This window comes from Ornithodoros turicata, chromosome 1, assembly GCF_037126465.1.
Source record: "Ornithodoros turicata isolate Travis chromosome 1, ASM3712646v1, whole genome shotgun sequence".
Classification (NCBI taxonomy): Eukaryota; Metazoa; Arthropoda; class Arachnida; order Ixodida; family Argasidae; genus Ornithodoros; species Ornithodoros turicata.
Genome location: NC_088201.1, coordinates 196,987,238 through 197,008,909, shown reverse-complemented (window position 1 = coordinate 197,008,909; position 21,672 = coordinate 196,987,238). Strand labels below are relative to the sequence as shown.

General features: G+C 44.5%; 1 protein-coding gene across 1 annotated transcript in view; it reads left to right on the top strand.

The window, feature by feature from the left end:
* The window catches only part of LOC135374851 (complement inhibitor-like), a 33,239-nt gene that overhangs the window by 1,818 nt on the left and 9,749 nt on the right, over positions 1-21,672 (top strand). The window contains exons 2-4 of the mRNA XM_064607779.1: positions 4,746-4,894; positions 7,304-7,359; positions 21,590-21,664. Coding sequence (XP_064463849.1) covers positions 4,746-4,894; positions 7,304-7,359; positions 21,590-21,664 — 280 coding nt within the window. The remainder of the gene's footprint in view (positions 1-4,745; positions 4,895-7,303; positions 7,360-21,589; positions 21,665-21,672) is intronic.

The following is a 21,672-nucleotide window of genomic DNA, read 5'->3' as shown; positions in this document are numbered from 1 at the left end:
TCGGAATAAGAACTCATGAGTGACATAACTGGTGCCATATTCGCAGTCTGCATCGCAGGGTCTCCTGCATTCTGTTTTTCAGAGGCTCCTTGTGTCCCCCTGGGTTATTGGGTTTATGGACAATAACCACGCGGGAGACCCAGACTTTGTACGTGAAGAAGCGTGGTCCTCCACGCGAAAGCTTGTATAAATTAAACTTAAACAAAATCTTCAGTGTCGGTTTCTGCATTTTTGTTTGTACGATAGAAACGTGTTAGCCTCGAATGCCCAGTTGCTTAGTTGCTTGAATTATCGTCCGTATTTCAGGATGTCTGCAATGCAGTAAAGCATGGAAAATTGGGAAAATAGTCCGAAAACTATTGCATCACTGGAAAACTAAAAAAATATTAAGAAAGTGGTGAAGAGATGCTGAAGTAAAGATTCACTAAATATGTTTACACAATTGTAGAGTGGCAAATATCTTTTTTATGACATCACACAGGTATATGTCATTTCATAGTCAAAGCTGAGTGATCTGTATCAGAGTGGAGTGATAAATGTAACTGCATCGCTATGCAAATTATTTCTGAACAAGAAGCCCAAATTAAAAATCTGAATAAGGAGTGATTTCACAGAGCGTAGTGCATGATGCAGCCGTCTGTGCCGTCGTTCTTCTGTCGGCGTCTTTCTTCTGTCTACACGCCATGAATTCGTACCAACTACCCCGCCTTCATTCGCTTGTATCTTTTTTAAATCCCGTGTTAGCACCGCGAAGCAACTGGGGCTATGAGCGGCGTACAGACGTGGACAGATTGAGAAAGGACAGCAGGAAGGAGTGGGGGACAGGGGAGGGTTAGTATGCGTCCTGGGCCGACTTCAGGGGGAACAGTGCAGACATTCGTCTGGAAAGTCTTCGGAAAATCCAGGGAAAACCTCTGACAGCACAGCCGTTGACAGGATTCGAAACCGTGTCACCTCCCAGTCTTGGCGTGGAAAGCGATCTTCTTAACCATTATGCCACGGGAGCTGGTCCATGCTCTTGTTTAGTGCATGATATGCTGTTGGCAGCCGTATTATACCATGACATAAGCTGTGGGGAGCTTTTAGTCATTGGTGGTGGTGATGGTCTGGCATGTAATGATGCGATGATAATGCTAGTGAAATTTACAATGCCAGTATGAAGTCGAGAGAGAAGCTTGTAAAGAATGAGCATGGAAAAATAAAAATATGTAAGCCCCCAACAAGTTGTGTAAAAGTGGTCACTCAATAATATATGACTTCGAACAAATAAGCACAATGCAATTATTGGGCGGTTATGTGTGTGTTTTTTTTTGTCCATTCCTGTTTGCTCCAGGCTTGAAACACCATTATTGAACCTGGAACTATTGACCTCCTTCTTTACGAGATATTTGGTTCATTTTAACATCTCTATTTTGTGTACATTGTCTCAATAAACTACGAATTCTGAATTGCTCGGATGCAGTGTAATGGCATTAAAGTGTGGCCGTTTATTTTAGCAGTTATGGAGTCTGTGATGTATGTGATGATATGCTGAAATACTCAAATAAAAGAGGTCAGAGTTAAGCACAGCACCGCACTGACAGGGGGCCATGACACTGGTAACTTCCATGCTCACAAGCAGGGACGCCCTGGGCAACGTGACAAAAACAGCGCTAAACAAACAAACAAACAAACAAACAAACAACACACACAGGATGAGGATGTAAACAAGGCAGCACCCTGAGTTCGTTTTCCCTATGAGTCGCGCTTCAAAGAAACACAGCCAGCAAAAAGATACTCTAACGCGTTGCAGGTTCGTGAAACGTTGAAAGTACCACGTCGATTTCTCAAGCTATAACACCGTAAAATTTACGCGTGCGGGAGTCCCACGCAGCACAAGGCCACCCTTGCATCAATGTTCTTTCCGTGTACATAGCCTACAGTGATTAAGTACTTCGCTCACATTGCGGACGTTACATCAGGCTCGAAAGCGTGTAAAGGACGATGTTGGAATGCCTCAGCAATCGAGAGGCTATGTTGATCGTTGGAGTTCACCACACAGGTCGCACAAGAGACGACAAACAAGCGATGGTCGATGCGGATGAAATTATTATACGCAACCACAATCGATGACGGAACACCGACAAAAGCACAATCACCGCCTCAGCGCGGATGCCTACTGCTGCCTTTCAAATAACGTGGCAAACACTCTCTATGTACATTTTTTAACGACTATATCAACCATATGTGGCTGAAGTAGGCTGAAGTAGTAAGTACAGAAGTAGGCCAAACCGCCGGTTACCGACACCCTGATCCGCAACCACCTGCAGCAGCGCCAGCGCTGCCTGAAGTCCTCTTCCGTTAACAACGTCAAAAAATCAAACGACTTCACAGTCCTGTGCTCTGCTACTTTCTCCCTCCCCTCAACCATGTGTTGAGGGGCGGGAGAAAAAAAAAACCCTCAATGCGCATGCGTTGTGGTCAACCCTTTGGACCGCTCTTCATAGCCGGATATATCACGTGATCCATTTAAACCCGACGTCGATAAACCTATGGTGTAAGTCGGCTGGTGACTACGGACTTAAGAATATTCGACAAAACTCACAAGAAAGATCGAAAAGGCATTAGGAAAGGATGAAAGGACATGGGAATCACATTGTTTACGCCGACCACGGATGACGCTATTTTATAGTCACGTCCGCAATGAAGTTGCATTGGAAAGACCTGAATGTTTCGTCTGGAATTCATTTGCTACGGACCGATCTGCTGTATAGGCGCCGCTGTGTAAGACAGGACGTGGGGTCAGATCAGCAAGTCTGCAGAGCAGCAAGATCAGTTCTGTAGTCGAGCGCTGTGCACGTGTGTTTGTATTGGCGAGACACGACGCCCTCCCTCCTCCCCGCACGCACACACACACACACACACACTCCGCCACCTCGAGAAATATGCCGCCACACCGACAGACTGCTCGGAAATAGCACGGCACCACCACCACACTTGTCGTTAAGGATGTAGTTCCGTAGCCCGGCTTATGGCTTTTTTAAACAAACGGAAGTAGACATCAAATAACGGATGATTTTACTAGAAAGATGAGAAAATTACGGATGAAATGAAACAAAAATCAACGACGTATAACGTACCAAACACACAAAAATTAAATTTTAGCGCTCGTTTCTTCGAGACAATCCGCCATCTTGGATGAGGACTTTCTGACCTAACCCGAGGCACAGTCTCGACGCCAGCACCGCCTAGTGCGTGCCTTGGGGGGCGCACTCCCCAGACCCCCGCCCCCAATCTGTAGAACCTAACTTAACCTAACCTCACTAAAGTGAGGTGATTTAGCCCCCTACCTTTCACAAGATGACAAGTTTCGAATCCGTTAGGCTTAGCACTCCCGTGTTTCTCTAGCGCTACAAGTGCATCAGATGGGGTTGTTCAGATGCACATAAAATGACTTCTAGACCACAAATTCTTGTAATTCTTGTTTTTTTTATATTCGCTATATGGTCTTACCTCACTTCAGTGCATTATTTCTCTTCTGTACACTCCGGCTAATTAGAAAAAGCCATAAGCCCGTCTACGGAACTACACCCGTCATTAAAGATCCGCTAAGCAGCAACCTAGTCAGGGAAGAGGAAATGCTGCGGCATCTAACTGACGGTGACGAGACGAGGCATTGCAAGCGCGAGGCCTGATCGTTTTTCGATGCATCATGACACATCCCTTTTCGCGTTATTTGCACCTATCGCTTCGGCTAACAAAGTTGATTTTCAGTCGTTTGCTCTCCTGAGTCGTGTTTCTTCTTCTTCTCGGTATGGAGTGCTGTCGTCTCCTCGAATAAAAGTTCTGAAAGCCACGAAGTAAATACAGTTATGAAGGAATGAAAGGCAAACAAGGAAGGTAGGGGAAGTAAAACACGGGGCGATCTATTACAATTTAAACTAATAGACAGTCGGGGTTCCGGATAACTCACAGTCGGGGTTCCCGCCACCTGGCGGTCGTTAGGGTCAAGCTCGGTAATGTTGTTGTGTCAAGTTCTGGCGTGAGGCCATCGTTCTTGGGGTCGGAAGGGTGTCAGGAGTCCGGCTGAAAAGAAAAGAAAAGAAAAAAGGAAGTAGTACCTTGTCAAAGCAGTTAGAGTTCTTATTGTTGACAATATACCAGGGTGTTTGTTAATGGCAAACTGGAATTTGTAGATAAGGTAAGATTCCCGTTGTTCTCGTGATTCCGTGATCCCGTTGTTCTCGTGAAGTTTGATTGAAGAAGAAATAATTCATCCTCTCGTATTGGGGGCGAAGGAAAGACGTGTCTTTAGAGATGCGCAATGAATAAAATAAAGAAAAAAATGGCGTTCCTTCACGAATTTTTTGCGGACGATCTATCGAACGGATTTTTGTTCTGAAAACGGCTTTGGTATCTGGTGACCGAAGAGATCAGATGTTCTCATTGGAGCAACTTCGCAGCATTTATAATTAGAAAGTTAATTATTGAAAGTTAATTAATACATTGCCTAAGGGGTGTGTTAATGCCCCCCTATGGAGTGCCCTTCAGCATATGCTATATTGCAATTGATTTCATCTCAGAAAAAGTGATTGATATATTTTTAAAAAATCTGTTCACACTTAGCGTGGACACCCTATATATATATATATATATATGTGTGTGTATAGCAAATTATGATGTGTGTGTTGGTTGGTGAAATTATATCTGTGTGCGTGAAACGACGGCTCTATTCTTACGATCAGATGAAAACGTTTTCCACGCAGGCTATTACACTTCCTGGAAATGGAGAATATTGTCTCCAGAGCTCAACGCAAGCAAACCCGAGTGACTGTTTGAGAGGGGTGGTACCCACAAATCCAACTAAGCCAGATGCAACTATCATATTAAAGTATAAGGGCCAGAGCGGCGAATGGTAAGCACGTAGGACAAGGCCTCATTCGTAGAGCACTTCTTCGTAGATGTTATTAATGTTACATATTTCATCATTGGCGGCTGTGAGGAAACAGCATGAGTAGCTGCCATAATAACATTTTCATGGTGACTGGTGAGATCAATTCCTTAAAGGGAGAGCTGCATCCGTTCCAGTGAATTTCGAAACTATGATGCCATTTTATTCCTCTTGGACCACTGACCACGGTATCGAGAACCCGACGTGAAATAATTGCTTAGTTTCACCGTTATTCGACGGAATACATGGCAAGAGCAGACGCCGGACGCTGACAGTATTACGGAATGCCCTCACTGAAAAACGAGAAGAAAAAAGAAAGACAAGAAAAACATAAAGTCAGTCCTTTCTTAAGAACCAACGAGGACACAACCACGAGAAAATGAATGCCGCGACCGTGCGGGCGCCGTACGGAGTTACGGGGCGTCTGGACGGCGCCTTTCCTCCGCTGAGCGCCACACTCTTACACCTCCTTCGCTTAGGGTGTGACGTCACGTGAATCACGTGACGTCACGTGAATGTAGGAAGCAGCGCTGATCTTTAAAATTCATTTAGTTATTAGCTAAGCTTCATGCACGAAAGAAATGGCGGCAGCGGCGAACGCGGCACGCAGCAACGGCGGTACTTTGTCGGCCGATGCCGATGGGCATATGTCTCGTACATGTGTTTCCCGATGCGATCGTACGCACGGTAGACACAAAAATATCCGCGATGTACGAGGTTTGCCCATAAGCAATCGTTCACCTGTATGCCACCGTATGTATACCTCCAATACTCGTGGGTTTGCCGTGCTCATGAAACGTTCATAATGGATGACGGATGTAGCTGTTACGTGGTTCCTGGCATACTGACTCTTTTGAACATTTCGATGAAACATGTGCCCATTGCCATTGTCTATTGCTTTTTCTTTCTTTCACCATTCCCCCTTTCCTTTTTTTCCTTTGTGTTCTGTGTAAGTGTACTGGGGTAGTCAGTCTGATTTAGCCGCGACTAACCACCCCATTTTTTTCTTCACATCCATCACCATCACCGTAAATTACAAAGGACATAGACGTGCATGTGGACCAGGATTAAAAGACACAAGGATTTCGTTAAAGGGGCTAGGGTCTCATGAAACGAACGACCACGAACACGTGAAATGGTTTGATGTCTATCATACGAAGGAGGTTGGGGGAAAATGCATCAGTCGCACATCGCTGTACTTACACGATACTGAAATGTAGTTTTTGCATTCAATGCGTGTTAGGTATGTCTAGCCAGAACCTATGTCTTCATCGCCATATCTACAGGGTGTCCTAGAAAATGTCATTGAATTATAAAAAAAACATACTACGCCACCTAGAAAAACGCTGTCAGGGGCATTTGCTATTACTAGGGGTTTACCCTCTCTGAGGTGAATGTAATCGAACTTAGGTTTCATTACGTAAATTTTTATGAGTGGACTAGAAAATTTGTCAAGTGAAGCTCGCTTTTTTACCCTGCCAATATGAAGCACGTGCCAAATTTACCCAAGTTCATGATAATTCAGATGGATACTGAGGAAATATCGCATCCGAGAAAACAGCAAAACATCATGCGTTTCGGAGTGCTCAGAACCTAGCGCACAACGATTTTTTTGCCCGCCCTCGTTGTCTCTACGACGAAAGGAGTTGTCAGCCCACACAGGGATAGTAGAAAGAGACTGGAAGAGCACCGGCTTATCGCATCGGCTCCCGCTGGGATCATGCCTTCCCTCTCTCAATTTCAAGAGCTGTCACATCTTTTTACTGTTCCTATGTGGGCTCGGTTTAGCAACCTCCTTTTGTCTCCTTCTGCGCAATGTATATACAGGGTATCACAGAAAACGTGTAATTGAATAATAATAATAATAATAATAATAAAGAAACTACCTCACCTAGAGTCATGCCGTCAACGGCATTTGTTGTTACTGGGTTTTTGCCAGCTCCTGATACGAACAGCTCCATGTAACGTAAGTTTATTAATAATTAGTAATTATGTAAATTTTTGCCAACTGAAGTCTGAAATTTGCCAAGAAAATGTCAATTTTTTACGACAACAATGCGGAGAGCGTGTCTGATTTACTCAAATTAATGATAATAACAGGGATATTCTATAGGCATGAATATGCAATTTTTTTAATATTTCCTTTAGTTTGGAATATTTACAATAGTACGTCCCCCCGTAGTAGTAGTAGTCATACGTGATAGCGCACGATGCACTGCGCATTACGAGCTAAGTACCAGGGATATCGATCGATATCCCTGGTACTTAGCTCGTAATGCGCAGTGCTTCGTGCGCTATCATGTATGACTCGCCACTGTGATACACGTCCGCGATAAGATGACTTTTGTTGTTGTTTTTTCCTGCTGGGAACAGGGTAGAGACAGAATGGAAGTTTCATACAGAGGGCGACAAGATATCAGCAACTCTGGGTAAGTGTACGGAGGAAACGCCTAGATGTTTGTGCATATCGAATCATATGGGATGCATCGCGGGACTGCTTGTTACGCTATGTTAAAATAGGCATTCTAACGCCACAGCGCGGGCCGTACCACCAGTAGCGTTACCCTGGGGTGACGCATACTTCGCACAATCTAGAATGGGTTTCTCGGGAAAAGTGCACTGTTTTCTAAGGGTGCTCACCACATGTCAACTGCGCACACTATTCTCTTGCGAGAATGCACAATGTTTGCACTACATTCTAGCACAACCTAAAGCAAGACGTTCATCGTGATGAAGGAACACTCAGCCTATATGTGCGGCGACATGCTGCACATGCCGCAGGGTAGGACTGTGGATAACTTGGACCATCTAGGATGTTGACATACCCAACACGCACTGATGCAGGATCCACATCGCGCGCAATCATGATTAGGCAGCGATTGTGATCGACCTCAGGTGCGGACAAAGCGAGTCTCGGCGACGGAGATCAACAACGTAGACACTTGTCCCCGGTTCGCGAACATGATTACACACTTCACAACTTAACAATATCAGTTTCACCGACGCGGAGGCAAACACCCTCGAAATACACATTCAACAACTCAACCGCGAGCTAGCTAACAAGAAACACTCGAAACTCGGAAAACCTAATTCCAACAACGACACGGATACCGGACCCACTAACACGACACACGCAGCAGCCGAACAAATACTTTCCAGCACCACAACCACAACTCTCCGCCACATCGCTGAGCCACCACGAGGAAACGCTGACGCAAGTACCGTAATAGACATATCACGCTCACTAACCAGCGACGAACTAGAAGTCCTCTCTAGTGGGTTAACATTCTGCCCTACACTCAATTCTGTTAACGAATACGAAATCCACAAAGACATATCAGACTTTGCGAGACGGCTACGCCTTAGAGAATTATTCGCTGATACAACACAAGAAAACAACAACCTCCTACTACCATCAACCTGGACACCAAATCACGGCCGAGAACCCGCATTAGACCTGTACATTAAACAAGTAAGCAACGACAACCTTCGCGGTATTTACCAAGGCTCGCGTGGTCACAACCTCACTAAAATACAGCGTGACATCATCAAAGCGCTAGCTGATAGAGATGATATCATTATCAAGCCCGCAGATAAGGGTGGGAGTATCGTCATCTGGCCCACAGATCAATGTATTTCTGAAGCTCAAAGGCAACTCAACAATGCGCAACACTACCTCAAACTTGACCACGACCCAACAAAGCAGTACACGGCGCTCATAACCCATACCATACAGGACCTCCACGAACGAAAGCTCATCACATGAGATGACCTCAGATATCTCACCCAATCAAACACAGGCGCAGGTCGTTTCTATTTACTGCGAAAAATCCACAAAGTACACGCCAACGAGCTGTATACGGCTGAGATACCCGGCAGGCCAATTGTATCTAATAACAACACACTAACAGAAAGACTCTCGAAATTCCTGGACCACTATTTAAACCATATTCCGACAACACTGCCATCGCATGTACAAGACACACCCCACCTTTTCAGAATAATCAGAGATATAAACAACACTCGTACATTTGGTAGGGACATAATACTAGCCACGCTGGATGTGACATTACTGTATACTAACATCCCACACAACGACGGAATCACAGCCCTCTGCAATACCGTTTCTACAACAAACATCAGAAAAGACACGGAAACCATACTCGCTCTTATGGACTTGGTCCTTAAACTGAACTACTTCGAGTTCAATGGCGAATACTACCTACAAGTACACGGTACAAGTATCGGCACACCTGTTGCTCCCACATACGGAAATATCTTCATGGGGTTCTTAGAAAACAAAGTTCTCAGCGCCCTCTCATTAAAACCCACTGTGTACCTTCGATACATCGATGATATACTAATAATATGGGAACACGGGGAACATGAATTTCAAAAGTTCATAGATCTACTGAACACCGCGCATAGCAACATAAAGTTCACATCACAACAGTCAACTCACTTAATTAACTTCCTCAACACCACAATATCACTAGACAACGGCAACCTCATCACAACCCTGTACAAAAAGCCAACTGACAAACAACAATACCTTCATTTCAAGAGTTATCCCCCGCGTCACTGTAAGGTTGGAATTCCTAATGAGCAGAGTGTAAGACCACACAGATTACGCTGAGAAGCTTGACGAACTCTGCAGTACACTAGCCCAAAGGAACTATCCATACTCCTTCCTAACCGAATTCCGTCGCAAGGCACTCATACTCGATCGAAACAAGGTTCTGGAAAACCGAAAAAATCCTGACGCGTGCCAAATAAGCTTCATCACAAGATATTCCAACGCACTTCCAAACGTCAAAGCCATTCTACAGAAGCACGAGACCCTCCTCCAAAGCAGTGGCCGACTTAGCAATATATTCACCCATCCCATACAGGTGACATACCGACGCGGAAAAAAACCTAGCAGACTCCTTGGTCAATGCCAAAATCAGCAAAACGAGCACCCCGTACACGTGAACACGACCCTGCGACTTCCCGCGCTGCAAAACATGCAAGCACGTTCAACACGCTAACTCCATCAAAAGCACTGCGAGCAATTACACCCACCCCGTTAACCACGCATTCACATGCACAAGCTCCAATGTCATATACTGCATTGAATGCGGTAACTGCTCTATGCAATACATCGGTGAAACCGGCCAACAAATGAACAACCGCCTTACCGGGCACAGAACCGACACGTACAACAAACTCCCCAAAGCAGTCGCTGAACACTTTAACGTTCCTGGTCACAATTTTGACAACATTAAACTATATATTCTAGAAACCGGGTTCAGATCCACACGTGACAGACGTGATAGGGAGTCTTATCTTATATACAAGTTCAACGCTCTTCACCCGTCCGGTATCAACAGATCATAGGGCACCCTAGAAACACTTCACAAATAAAATATGGGTTTGCCTTCTATCTCCGTTATCATCTGTTATGTTCTGCATGGCCACTGCTTTCTGCTTTCTTTATTGCATGCCACAACTTTGTATTAATATTTAAAAAAAACTTTGCTCGTTCTGGAATTTTTCCCACGTAACCGCTGTCCTCCTTATCTTTCGCTATGCTTGCAAATTCTTGCCTGTTGTCACGTTTCGTCCACGCGCCCGTGAACCTTGAATTTTTCTGTAACCGGTCTGAAGCCTAGATCACTACGTTCGCATAATCCCCTCCGCACTCTAACAAAGCAGCTATTCACTCCCGCCGTAGTAGCCCGTACGGACCCTTTCTTCCCTCCGCGCTGTTGACCCACAATTCCCATGAACCTTTAAACGCGTCACACCTAACCCTTTAAAAACCATGGCAAGTATGAAGCGTGTTGCCTCAGGACGAGGGGCCGCCAATATTTCTTTTGCGCCGTTCTCATCACTGGCATGGTATATAAAGGGTTAAGTATGAAGTGTAAAAGGTTCATGCGAACTTTGGGTCAACATCCCGGAGGGAAGAAAGGGTCCGTGCCGTACAGGTTTTTACGGCCGGAGTCAGTGGGCGCTATGTTAAAGTGTGGCGGGGATTATGGTAATGAAGTGATCTTGACTCCAGACCAGTTACAGAAATGTGAGGTTGACCAACAAGGGGACGAAACGGGACAACAGGGAGGAATTGGCGAGCTTTTCGAAAGATAAGGAGGTTAGAGGTTACGTGGGGAAAATTCCAGAGCGAGCCGAGCTCGCTGTGCTGTGTTGAGTGTGGTCTCAGTGTCGCTCTAAGTGAATGAGCTGGGTCAAAGCTCTGTTTAGGGAAGATGTAAAAAGTGTTACACTGGCAGAACCTGGTGAGGCCCAGACTATTTCACTGAGCGAGCAGCAAAAGATTATACGCACTACTTCTTTCGCTCGGCAATTCACATGGGTCAAAGGGACGGAAGGAGAGTGAGCGCAGAGAAAAGGTATGCGCGCACGACGTTGAAGGCAGCAGTGTCGTATAATTTTTCTGGGTTTGCAGTGTCAGTAGCGCGAGAATGATCCAGGTATCGCAATGTATTCATGGCAATCACTCTATAGCTGGCCATGATTTTGAGGCATCGTGGAGTGGCCAGGGATCGAAACCGAAACTCAACCCGGACAGAAAATCGCTAAAAACCCGTTTGTTCGCTGAACCGCAACTGAATCGGAAAAAATTTAGGCGGTTGCCGGTTCACGAAACGGTTCAGACGTTGTATGGTTGTGAAGGATTGGAACCATGATATGGGCAGCAGATTAAGTCTCGTTGCCAAACAAATTCGACATCGAACCTGAACCAAACATTACTGAAACCCAAGTGGGCGAGGTCCTTCTTATTTCCTCCTAGCATCTATTGCGTTCATTCAGGTGTGTTAGTTTTGAGGTCAGGTGGTGCTTGATTTCACCAGTTGAATTAATACCGACCGTCCATCAGAAGGGGGTGATATACATTTATTAGAAGGAATGGTACCTCGGGAGGGTCCATTGGGTACCTGGAACACCAAATGTAAGTTGAAATGACATATTCTAAATGTAACTGTGTCGGAGATCATGCTATGGCGAGTCTAATTTCGTGCTCCCATAGGAAAAGTGGCGTCTGACTGCGTTCGAGAAGATCTTTGATGTCGTGCCTGACGTTTGGTCCAACGGTCCTGAGCTAACTGAGCGTGTACGCTATGTAATGTTAGGTGGAACAATCCAATATATGCGGGGAGAAAGGAGAAGAAGTGCCATTGGTCGTGTTTTTTGCTTTCATCCTTTTTCTCACAGTTGTTTGCCTCCTTGTACGCGATTTTTGTGATCCAGCAACACTAGCTTTTCATTGTGGGCTGTGAAAATAACGACCAGTCCCTGACCGAGATGTAATAGGGTGTATACGACGAGTGAACATGGAAAGTACAGTATGCTACCCGTAACTTTGCACCCGAAATGCTGATCCGTAACACGCAGTGTTGCTATGAACAACTGATGTGTCGGAAACAAGAAGAAACGTCAATTTTTTGTTATTTCAGAATCGTAAGCATGTGTTGTTTGCTTTTAACCCATGGGAATCTGCTCAAAATTCACTTCCTTGAAGCGGTTCAATATTTTCGCTGCTGCGGAGCTAAACCCGAAACGGAGCAATATGCTTGAACCGGTTTAGAAAAAAAACAAAAACTAACGGTTCCGATCCCTGGGAGTGGTAACGGCGTTATTTCATCAGCAAGGTCAGTTCAGTACAATTAAAGAGACTCGGATGACACCTTTTACAGCATAAATGCAGCCTAGCTGGTGGGACAGATGCACGAAGAAATATAATACCTACTGAGTTTTGGGAACACTCCCTAGAACTGTGAACACATTGAGCTGTCGTGCAGTCTTGGGTAGTAACTAAGTTACTTTTAACTTGTAACTGTAACTAGTTACTCTTGGGGGTAACTAGCTACATTTCCAGAGAAGTAGCTTTTAACTCTAACTAGTTACTATTTCTGTGAAAGTAACTGCAAAATGTAACTAGTTACTCGAATAAATGTAGTTCCATTTTTTTTTCTTTACTCTACCTTCCTTTTATCCGTAATCGGTATGTGCCCCGTGCCTTGGGCTCTTGACCAAGCCAGGAATTCCCGCTTTGCGAACAGGAATTAGTTGAAGTTAGTAACCCTCAATGGTCGGAGTGAGTCATATGTGAGTAATGGTGTCACTGCCCTAGCACGGGATCCTCCCTCCTGTGGATATGGACAAGGGAATAATTATGCACAAAGAGAAACGGTCAGCTCATTGCGCTCCGACCAGTGCAATGGCGAATTCTGCTCCGGTTACTGCTACTATAAGCTTCCGTGGCCGCTCTTCGAGTTTTTATCATGGAAGGACGAGAATAATTTAACTGTAAAGCGGAAGCTATGGAATAAGACGTACTCGACAAACAGGACGTCAACTTCAAACCTGAAAAAGCATCTGAGGCGAGTTCCTTGTTCTTGTGTATGTCTCTCTCTCTACACGCTACGAAACGCGTGCGTGTCACTGTCACCGTGCTCTTCTTTTTCACCGCGATGCGCCAGGTCGCATGCACATGTGGTATTTTTTCGTGTGACGTCGCCGCGTGTTAACTTATACTGCTTCTGGTTAAGTGCAAGACAACTTTTATTGCACTTCGGTAAATGTAAATAAATTTATATTTTTAACAATTGCATCACCATCCCACGATCATTTTTATAAAAAGTAACTGTAATGTAACTGAAACACGACGAAATGAAGAAAACGACGAAAATGAAGAATACGACGGCGTATTGAAATTTCTCACGTACATTTCTCATACATATGTCGGCACAGTTCCCCTAGAAGTCGGCCCAGGACGCGTATTTCCCCAGGGCGTCAGTCGTGACGTTGCCCACATACGTGAGGCCGACAACGGCAAGCCCTTTCGCCATCACCACCACCACCACATCACGTACCCAGACGTTCTGGAACGCGCAGAGAACAACGATTTAGAATATCTGCGCGTAGACAAACAGGGGCGCATAGGTGTTTCTTGCTCTATGCTGTACGTCGCCTATCATGCGCCCGACAGCGGCCACTGTTTATTTCTGAGAGTATCCTTATTGAATAAGCTATCCGGTTTTTTCGCACGGGGTTCGCTCAGTTTGCGCTCCAGCATTCATTTGAGAGATCCACAGTGTGACAATCAGCTCAGATCTGTGTGCGCGGTTCTCGCTGGAATCTTCTAATAATTATAATTCGGGGCTTTACGTCGCGAGACAACTGTAGTTATGAGGGAGGCCAGTAGTGGTCGGGTCTCTGGATTAATGTTGCCCACCTGAGGGTTCTTTAACGAGTGCCGAAATATCGACAGACGGCACATCACATTTTAACGTCACCTGCGGAAGACAGCGTGTCCGAGCATCTTGCGCCGCTGCAATCTAAAAGCTTTCCAATCAAATCCTTCAATCAACCAACCAAAGCTTTCAATCCAAAACGCTAAAAATTTGCACTTCCTGGAGCTTTCGATTTTTTAAGTTCAACGTTAGCGCCGCGAAGAAACTGTGGTTATGGGCGGCGTACAGACGCGGACAGAAAGAGAGAGTACAGCAGAAAGCAGTCGGGGTGAGTATGCTTCCTGGGCCGACTTCGGTGGGAACTGTGCCGACATTCGTCTGGAGAGTCTACCCGAAAACTCAGGGAAAACCTCAGACAGCACAGCCGGTGCGGGGGATTCGAACCCGGTCCACCTCCCAGTGTCGGCGTGGAAAGCGGTCATCCTTACCATTATGCCACGGGAGCTCGTTTTGCCGCAGTTGAGCTCATTCAGCTCGGTTGAGTTCAACCTTTTCAGCTCTAATGTTAGCACTACATTCGCGTTAGTCAATGAAAATGCCCTTCAGCGGTGACGTCAGTGTAGAAGTGGAGCCGTTTTGCTTCCGCATTCCAGGGCACGACGACCGCATTGGACCCGGCGAGTCTGTCATCCAAAATGTCCAGTTATTTTTCGTTCGGTCATTTAATAGAACTTGTTCTTCCGCATGCTGTCGAGGGCGACATGATAGGAGGGACAGGAAACGACCACCGAGCTTTCACTAGGTTCTAGATCTAGCGCCGCTTTGCAAGTGTGAACCGTCCGATAGCAGTGAGCCTGCTTTTGCGGCGTTGTTTTGTAGCGCTATATTAGCACGCTGCTATATGTTGGAACAGACATTAATTGTGCATGGGATAGACCTCTCCCTGTTTGTAAACAAAGGATGTCATGGTGTGCGACACTGCCACCAATTTGGTAGAGTTGTACTACGCTCAAAGGCGAAGAAGGGCGCAGTCGACACACTGTAAAAAAACTACCGTAAAATTTACGTATATTTTAATGGCAGCTACGTTGCCGGACTTTTCCCGTTAAAATTACGGCCACTTCGGAAGAAGTACTGCCGTTAAATTTACAGTAATTTTGATGTAACCAGAATGCCGTTTTTTCCCGTGAAAATTACGGTGTCTTACAAAAAATGCAGCCGTAAAATTTACAGGGATTTTAATGGCAGCTATGTTACCGGCTCTCTCCCGTAATTTTCACGGCCACCTGAGAGTGTCGGCTTTTGTTTGAAGTGTGCATTAATTCCCACAAATTTGGGAACAGCACCGAAGGATGTGTAATTGTGCTTGTCTTCCTTTAATGGAATTGCAAGTCATGCAGTAATGTGTGACACAAGTCATAGAGTACAGGACCGAGCATTTATTGTACATACAGAGAAATGGTGAAAATCTGTGACGTCTGTTGAATCTGCAGCGATCAAAAAAACATCTTAGAGTTGCAAAGTATATTAAGTGTATCTTGTTACCAAGTAAAACGTTCCCTTACACTTGTGCTGTTTTCGAAACAATCCCCAGAACTTCTTCGTAGGTTCTGGCTCTGTTCTTCAGCTTGCTGCCCCTGCAGGGCTGATGCACAGTATACTCCTGTAAGAAAGAAAATGCAGGATATGTAGTACGACAGTTACTACCATTCGAATGCAGGTCCACATGCACACACCTCTGAACATTACACATTTAGTATGGTGGCACTAGTACAGGCACCTTTATGGTGTTGGCTGAGTACTTTCCAATACAAGCGAAGAAATATTTTAAGGTCTTATACTGGTCATAAAGACCTTAAATCACTCATACTGGGATAGCACATATATCGATTTAAATATTGTTAGATATTGATGATTTCATGTGGAGTGACTGTGTGAAGATGCAATGATCTTACAGTGTTTGTCATTATAGATGTGGCCTAAAATTGTTGAAACGAAGAATACGTTTGGTTATGAAATAAGCACGCTTCCTTCGTATAATCACAAATGTCACTGAGATTATTCCAGGAAATACACGCCAAGCAATTCAACAGGTAGTTCCAATCACAAGATATGTTTTAAATGAAAGAATCAGCAATGCCATCAGTGAAGCAAGTACAAATTTTTACTTTTGATGACTAGTGACACGAGTGATGTATGCCGGAATGAGATTGTTAGTTTATGGAAAATGACTCCACTAATCTCACCATGCACCAGAGAATTGCACGCTTGTGTTTTGTTTTAAATATGTACCACATAAATTTGCTGCACCCTAATGTCCTTCATACTGACACATGCACGTCCCGCACCTGTACTACTCATCAAAACACCGAAAAAAAAGGAAGAGGAAGCACACAATTTCCATGTTGAATCTAACACTGATTTCTTTGTTCCGTGGACAAATCATGATTGGAGCTACCTCCCCGTTTGCCTCGCATCCATTTTACCCACTAATCATTTCAAAACACCATACTGCAATTATGTCGCACCAGTATAACATTTTGTGATCAAAGTGGACTTTCTGTACCGCTCAGTTTTTAGACTACAGTCATAACAAAGAAACGACTCTGTAATGCTTCTTGCATTCTGGATGAATAAATACTATGGAGAGCAGAGCACAGCATCGCCGCGCAGCAGCCTACAGAGGGCACCACACTTCCTTATTGCTAGGGAGAAACAGAAGCTGGGTGATTTCCCGCAGAATCAGGCAGGGTGGTCTGGTCAACCACTCCAATTTTTTCTTTCAAACACATATTAAAGCCTCGTCCCTAGGAAGCATACTGCGCTGAAAGTAGTTGAAAATAATTGGTGGTTATTTTTTAATGAATTATCATTCAGATGTGGGCATTTCGACCATTGCACTTCGTACGCAGTCCAACGCCACATATCTTCATATCTATTTGACATATTCAGCTGAATTTGTTTTCAAGTGTTGTGTCGGGTGGGTAGCACTGCGTCCTATGCTCTGAGAATCCTAAGGTTTGCCTCTGAGGAGATAAAAAATCGCAAAGTTGCCTCATTTGCAAAATATGATACGTTTTGGGAACCTCACAACTCGACCCCCACTTGTGATGCTCGAAAATGATCTACATCATTTTGTTTGTTTCGAAATGCCCTTTCTCCACATAGTGAGTACATCGTATCGCAAATTGCACCCCCAGCGGTCTTTTTGTGAATGGTATCTACGAAAAATGCGTATACTCGACATCCCGCATCCCATATATTCCCACTCGTCAACTCACAAACGTTCTTCATGACGACTCAAAACAGCACATAAAAAAAATTGCTTCAGAGATGGTCGAAATTACTTTGCGAATGACATTGAGTTACGAACGTAACATCGACCATCCCTGAAGCAAATTTTTTAATGTGCTGTTTTGAGTCTTCTTGAAGAATGTTTGTGAGTAAAATGAACGATGTCAAGAGTGGGAATATATGGGATACGCGCTGTCCAATTTACGCATTTTTGGTAGACACCCTTCATAAAAAGACTGTTGGGGCCGTTGCCGTTATTCACAATACAATGTACTCGTTATGCGAAAAAAGGGCATTTCGGGACTAACACAATGATGCGAATTATCGTCCGGTACCACAAACGGGGGACGAGTTGTGAGGTTCCCAAAACGTACCATATTTTACAAATGAGGCAACTTTGCGATTTTTTACTCCTCAAAGGTACACCTTCTTAGAATCTGCAGAACTTCGTATGCAGTGCTACCCGTCCCAGACAATACACGAATAACAAATTCAGCTAAATATGTCAAATAGTTATGAAGATACCTGGCGTCAAACTGCATAGAAAGCGCAATGGTCGAAATGCCCACGTCTGAATGATAGTGCATTAAAAAATAACCACCAATTATTTTCAACTACTTTCAGTGCCAATATACCTCCTAGAGACAAGGATTTAAAATATGTTTGAAATAAAAAAATGAAGAGGTTGACCGGACCACCCTGTGTGAGTCACCCAGCTTTCAATATATTAAGATAGGGGGCTACACGTACTAGCCAGGCACCAGTACCTTTACTCAACGACTTTGTTTCTGACAAAAAATAAGGAGAGGGACACCGAACATCATCCGCCATGCTATGCACTTATTGCCGCAAATTCTAAGTGGGTAAGAAGGCACAATTTCAATCGCAAAGGAATGCTAATGTTCAAGGATGGACAAGTAGCATGCCAACCCAACAAAATACCCTAATTCCATGTGAAGTTATAAGGGACACCAGCTCCTTATGTTCTACCTTTCGAGACGTTGGTGCGACATTTAAGTTATGAACACAACAAGCATGTGTTACAGTCACTACAGAACAGTAGTACAAACGGCTGAATGAAATAAGCCGGAATAATATCAGTTTCTAGTTGAAATATGCTGCTGCAGAGTGAAGGATTGAAACGATAAAGTGATGCAAGACTGGTTGATGATAAAAACTGAAATACTCACTCAGTGTCACGAGAAACCATGCAAAAGAGATGCCCCATCCTGGGTCTTCTTGCAGAAAGTGATCCGCGGCCAAGCGTGTCTTGGATGCCTTTCCACACGACTTGGCCAGGAAGGATGGTGTGCCCAGAAGTGACCATCTCTGCTGGAACAGATTGGAACCAAACAAATTATGCAGGGTCAAGAACACGTTAAACATGTTCAACAATCACGACATCGTTCAAGTAACCCCACATTGACAAGTCATACGCATATGAAGCACATGATATGCCATATACGCATGCTCTTAGATCTTTTCACCTAGAATACAAGATGTACAGCAGAGCGGTTTAACATTCAGTATTTTGGAGCACTGAAGTATGCAAAGAAGTAAATCTAACACATCAGCAAGATAATTTACCTCCAGGCAGTGCAAGATAATTTACCTCAGTGGGCATATGCGCACAGAGCTTGCTCAGTTTCTTTTAGCCGGCAGCAGCTTCAAGTAACGGTGACTGGAAATAGTACACAGGATCATTTCCCGTTTCGCGTGCAATAAGGCGAAAGTACGCGTCTTCTGGGAGTACCCGAGGCAAAAATTTTTTGAACTGGTACCAGTTGAACTGTGTTATCGAACAGGGACAAGTGCAACCGGTTCCAACTCAACTGGTACCCGTTGGGACAACTGGTCTCTGTTCGATAACACAGTTAACCCAGTCCCAGTTGAGACTGGGACCAAAAATCAGTTGGGCCAACTGGTTTCTGGCCAGTCCCAATCTCAACTGGTTTCTAACCGGTCGCAGTCTCGACTGGAACTGGTTGCAAACCTAATTGTTGAACTGGGACCAGTTGAAGTGGCTTCACTTACGGTGGCCTGCTCGGACAGAGGCTAGCTGGTAGGCAACCAGTGCCACTTTGCAGGACTGCTGTTCCCAGCAACGACAGATCCAAAGAACTGCAATGCAAAATTACATTTTATTTGTAATCAAACATTGCACATATTCTAATGTACATGTAGCGTAACTATAATGTAATTAAACTATAGCAGTAGAGGAACTACAGAGTTACATGGAATAGATAATATTTCATGGCTGATGGGTCCCTTGCTTGACTACCTTGTGGTCATCTTGAATCATTCAACAAAGTATGTGAGATGTTATTAATAGCACACGATGGATCGACATTTTCCTTTGAGCCCAAGCAGCTTAAGGTTTCTGGAAAGTTGAAAAGGCACAAGTAAATATGCATTCAATTGCAACATGTAATTAGAGTGTGCCTGGACAGTCACTCAATTTGACCAGTCGTGGCCCCAGAAAGCACGCAAATCTCTCAACGTTTCTGTTGTGGAGTAGTTGGACATTTCAACTAAGAGATTCGCTGGCTTTCGGGGGCTATGAGTACTACTCATTGCCCCCGAAAGCCGGCGAATCTCTCAGTTCTACGCCAGTTCGAGCTACGCTAGTTCGAGAACACCCGTGGTGTGAAGGATCTAAAACACGAGACTGAACGAAAAAATACAAAGACAAAAACACGAGAATGAAACAAGTTGCTGGTAACGTTAACTACTCGTACATGTTACTCGTAAAACGGCATGCACTTACAGGTGCCACGAACGTGACGCGGAACAAAGAGATGAGGTTCTAGTAGAAGTAATATTTCTAAATGGTGCACAAGGGAAAATCACTTCAGCATAGTACTCACGATTAAGCGGTATCCACAGTTGTAGTCCAGCTGTAATCCTATAACACCCGCCCGCCCGGCCGCTGGCGCTCATTGTATTGTCGCACTGTCGTAACTTACAGACAAATCCTTTCGATTATAAAACCAACGCCTGTGTCACACATCACGCTAATAACGAGCAAAAAAGCGCTGAACAGGCAAGCCGCTAAGCAAGCGACCGTTGCACAGTGAACGCATCATTCATCACGGGAGCAGGAACGCACAAAATACAAATATAAGAATTCCAAAATAACGTTCGTTAACGCTAATGAAGTTTGCCAAAAATTGAAATATGATTTTTTTCTACTAATAAAATTACTTTAACTTCGCCTTGCAATCTTCATATTAACATGCCCCCCCCCCCCATGGCACTGAAACCGAAACTTTCCCCAAACATGTAAACTGGTCCAGTTCGAACTGGCACCACCTCACTTCCAGTTGCTCACCAGACCAACTTCAACTGGTACCACCTAATGAAATACAATGCATACCAACACTGTGCCACCATATGCATGTATACATGTACAGCAATAAGCCATGTATTAAAATTCACTGTTCCCAGCAAGCGTAGCACAATGTCAGATACTGGAATCCAATGTGAAAGTGTGGCAGACTACCGTAATATCTACAGCCATTTGACCGTAATCAGGATTACAGGCACACTACCGTCTTATTTACGGTGATAACAGTCATATTAACGGCATATTTCATAGTGCCGTATTAATTACACTACTTGGACCGTATTTCCAATTACAGTAGCATACCTGTTCTTTTTACGGCAAAAAATATATTTCTAGCGTAAAATTTACGGCAATTTTTTACAGTGCAGTCACTGTTTTTCGGGGATTATGATGGCCTCTGAAAGGGACGCGATCTTCGGTTCTACTTTTCTTTCAATAGGAGGCAGCGAACAAGTACCCATTCGTGGAACCCAGCCCTCTTCTTCCGATTTGTTTCGGTTTCAGCCCGTCTACCAACCTCATGGTAACGTTCCTCGGGTAGATATCTATTCTCACCTGTCGCAGATTTTCATCGCCCATCTCGAACGGTCCAAGTCAGCATTGGCAACACTGGACAGAATAGAGTTTCATGATACGCAATAAAGAATACTTTCTGCCGCGGCCACTGAGACACCATGGTCTTCGAAGATAACGAGGAGCCTTCGCAACAAAACCACCACGAATTCCCACCTGAGCTTTGTGCTACATATTTGTCGCTGATACTTTTCTCATCATGGAACGATGTCTGTCTGATAACTACATAATTTTGTGAATTTGCAGGTGAGAAGACACTAAATGGAACAGTGATATTTGATACCAAAGGCAAATGCCACATTGATCAATCTCCGGATGATGGTGAGTCC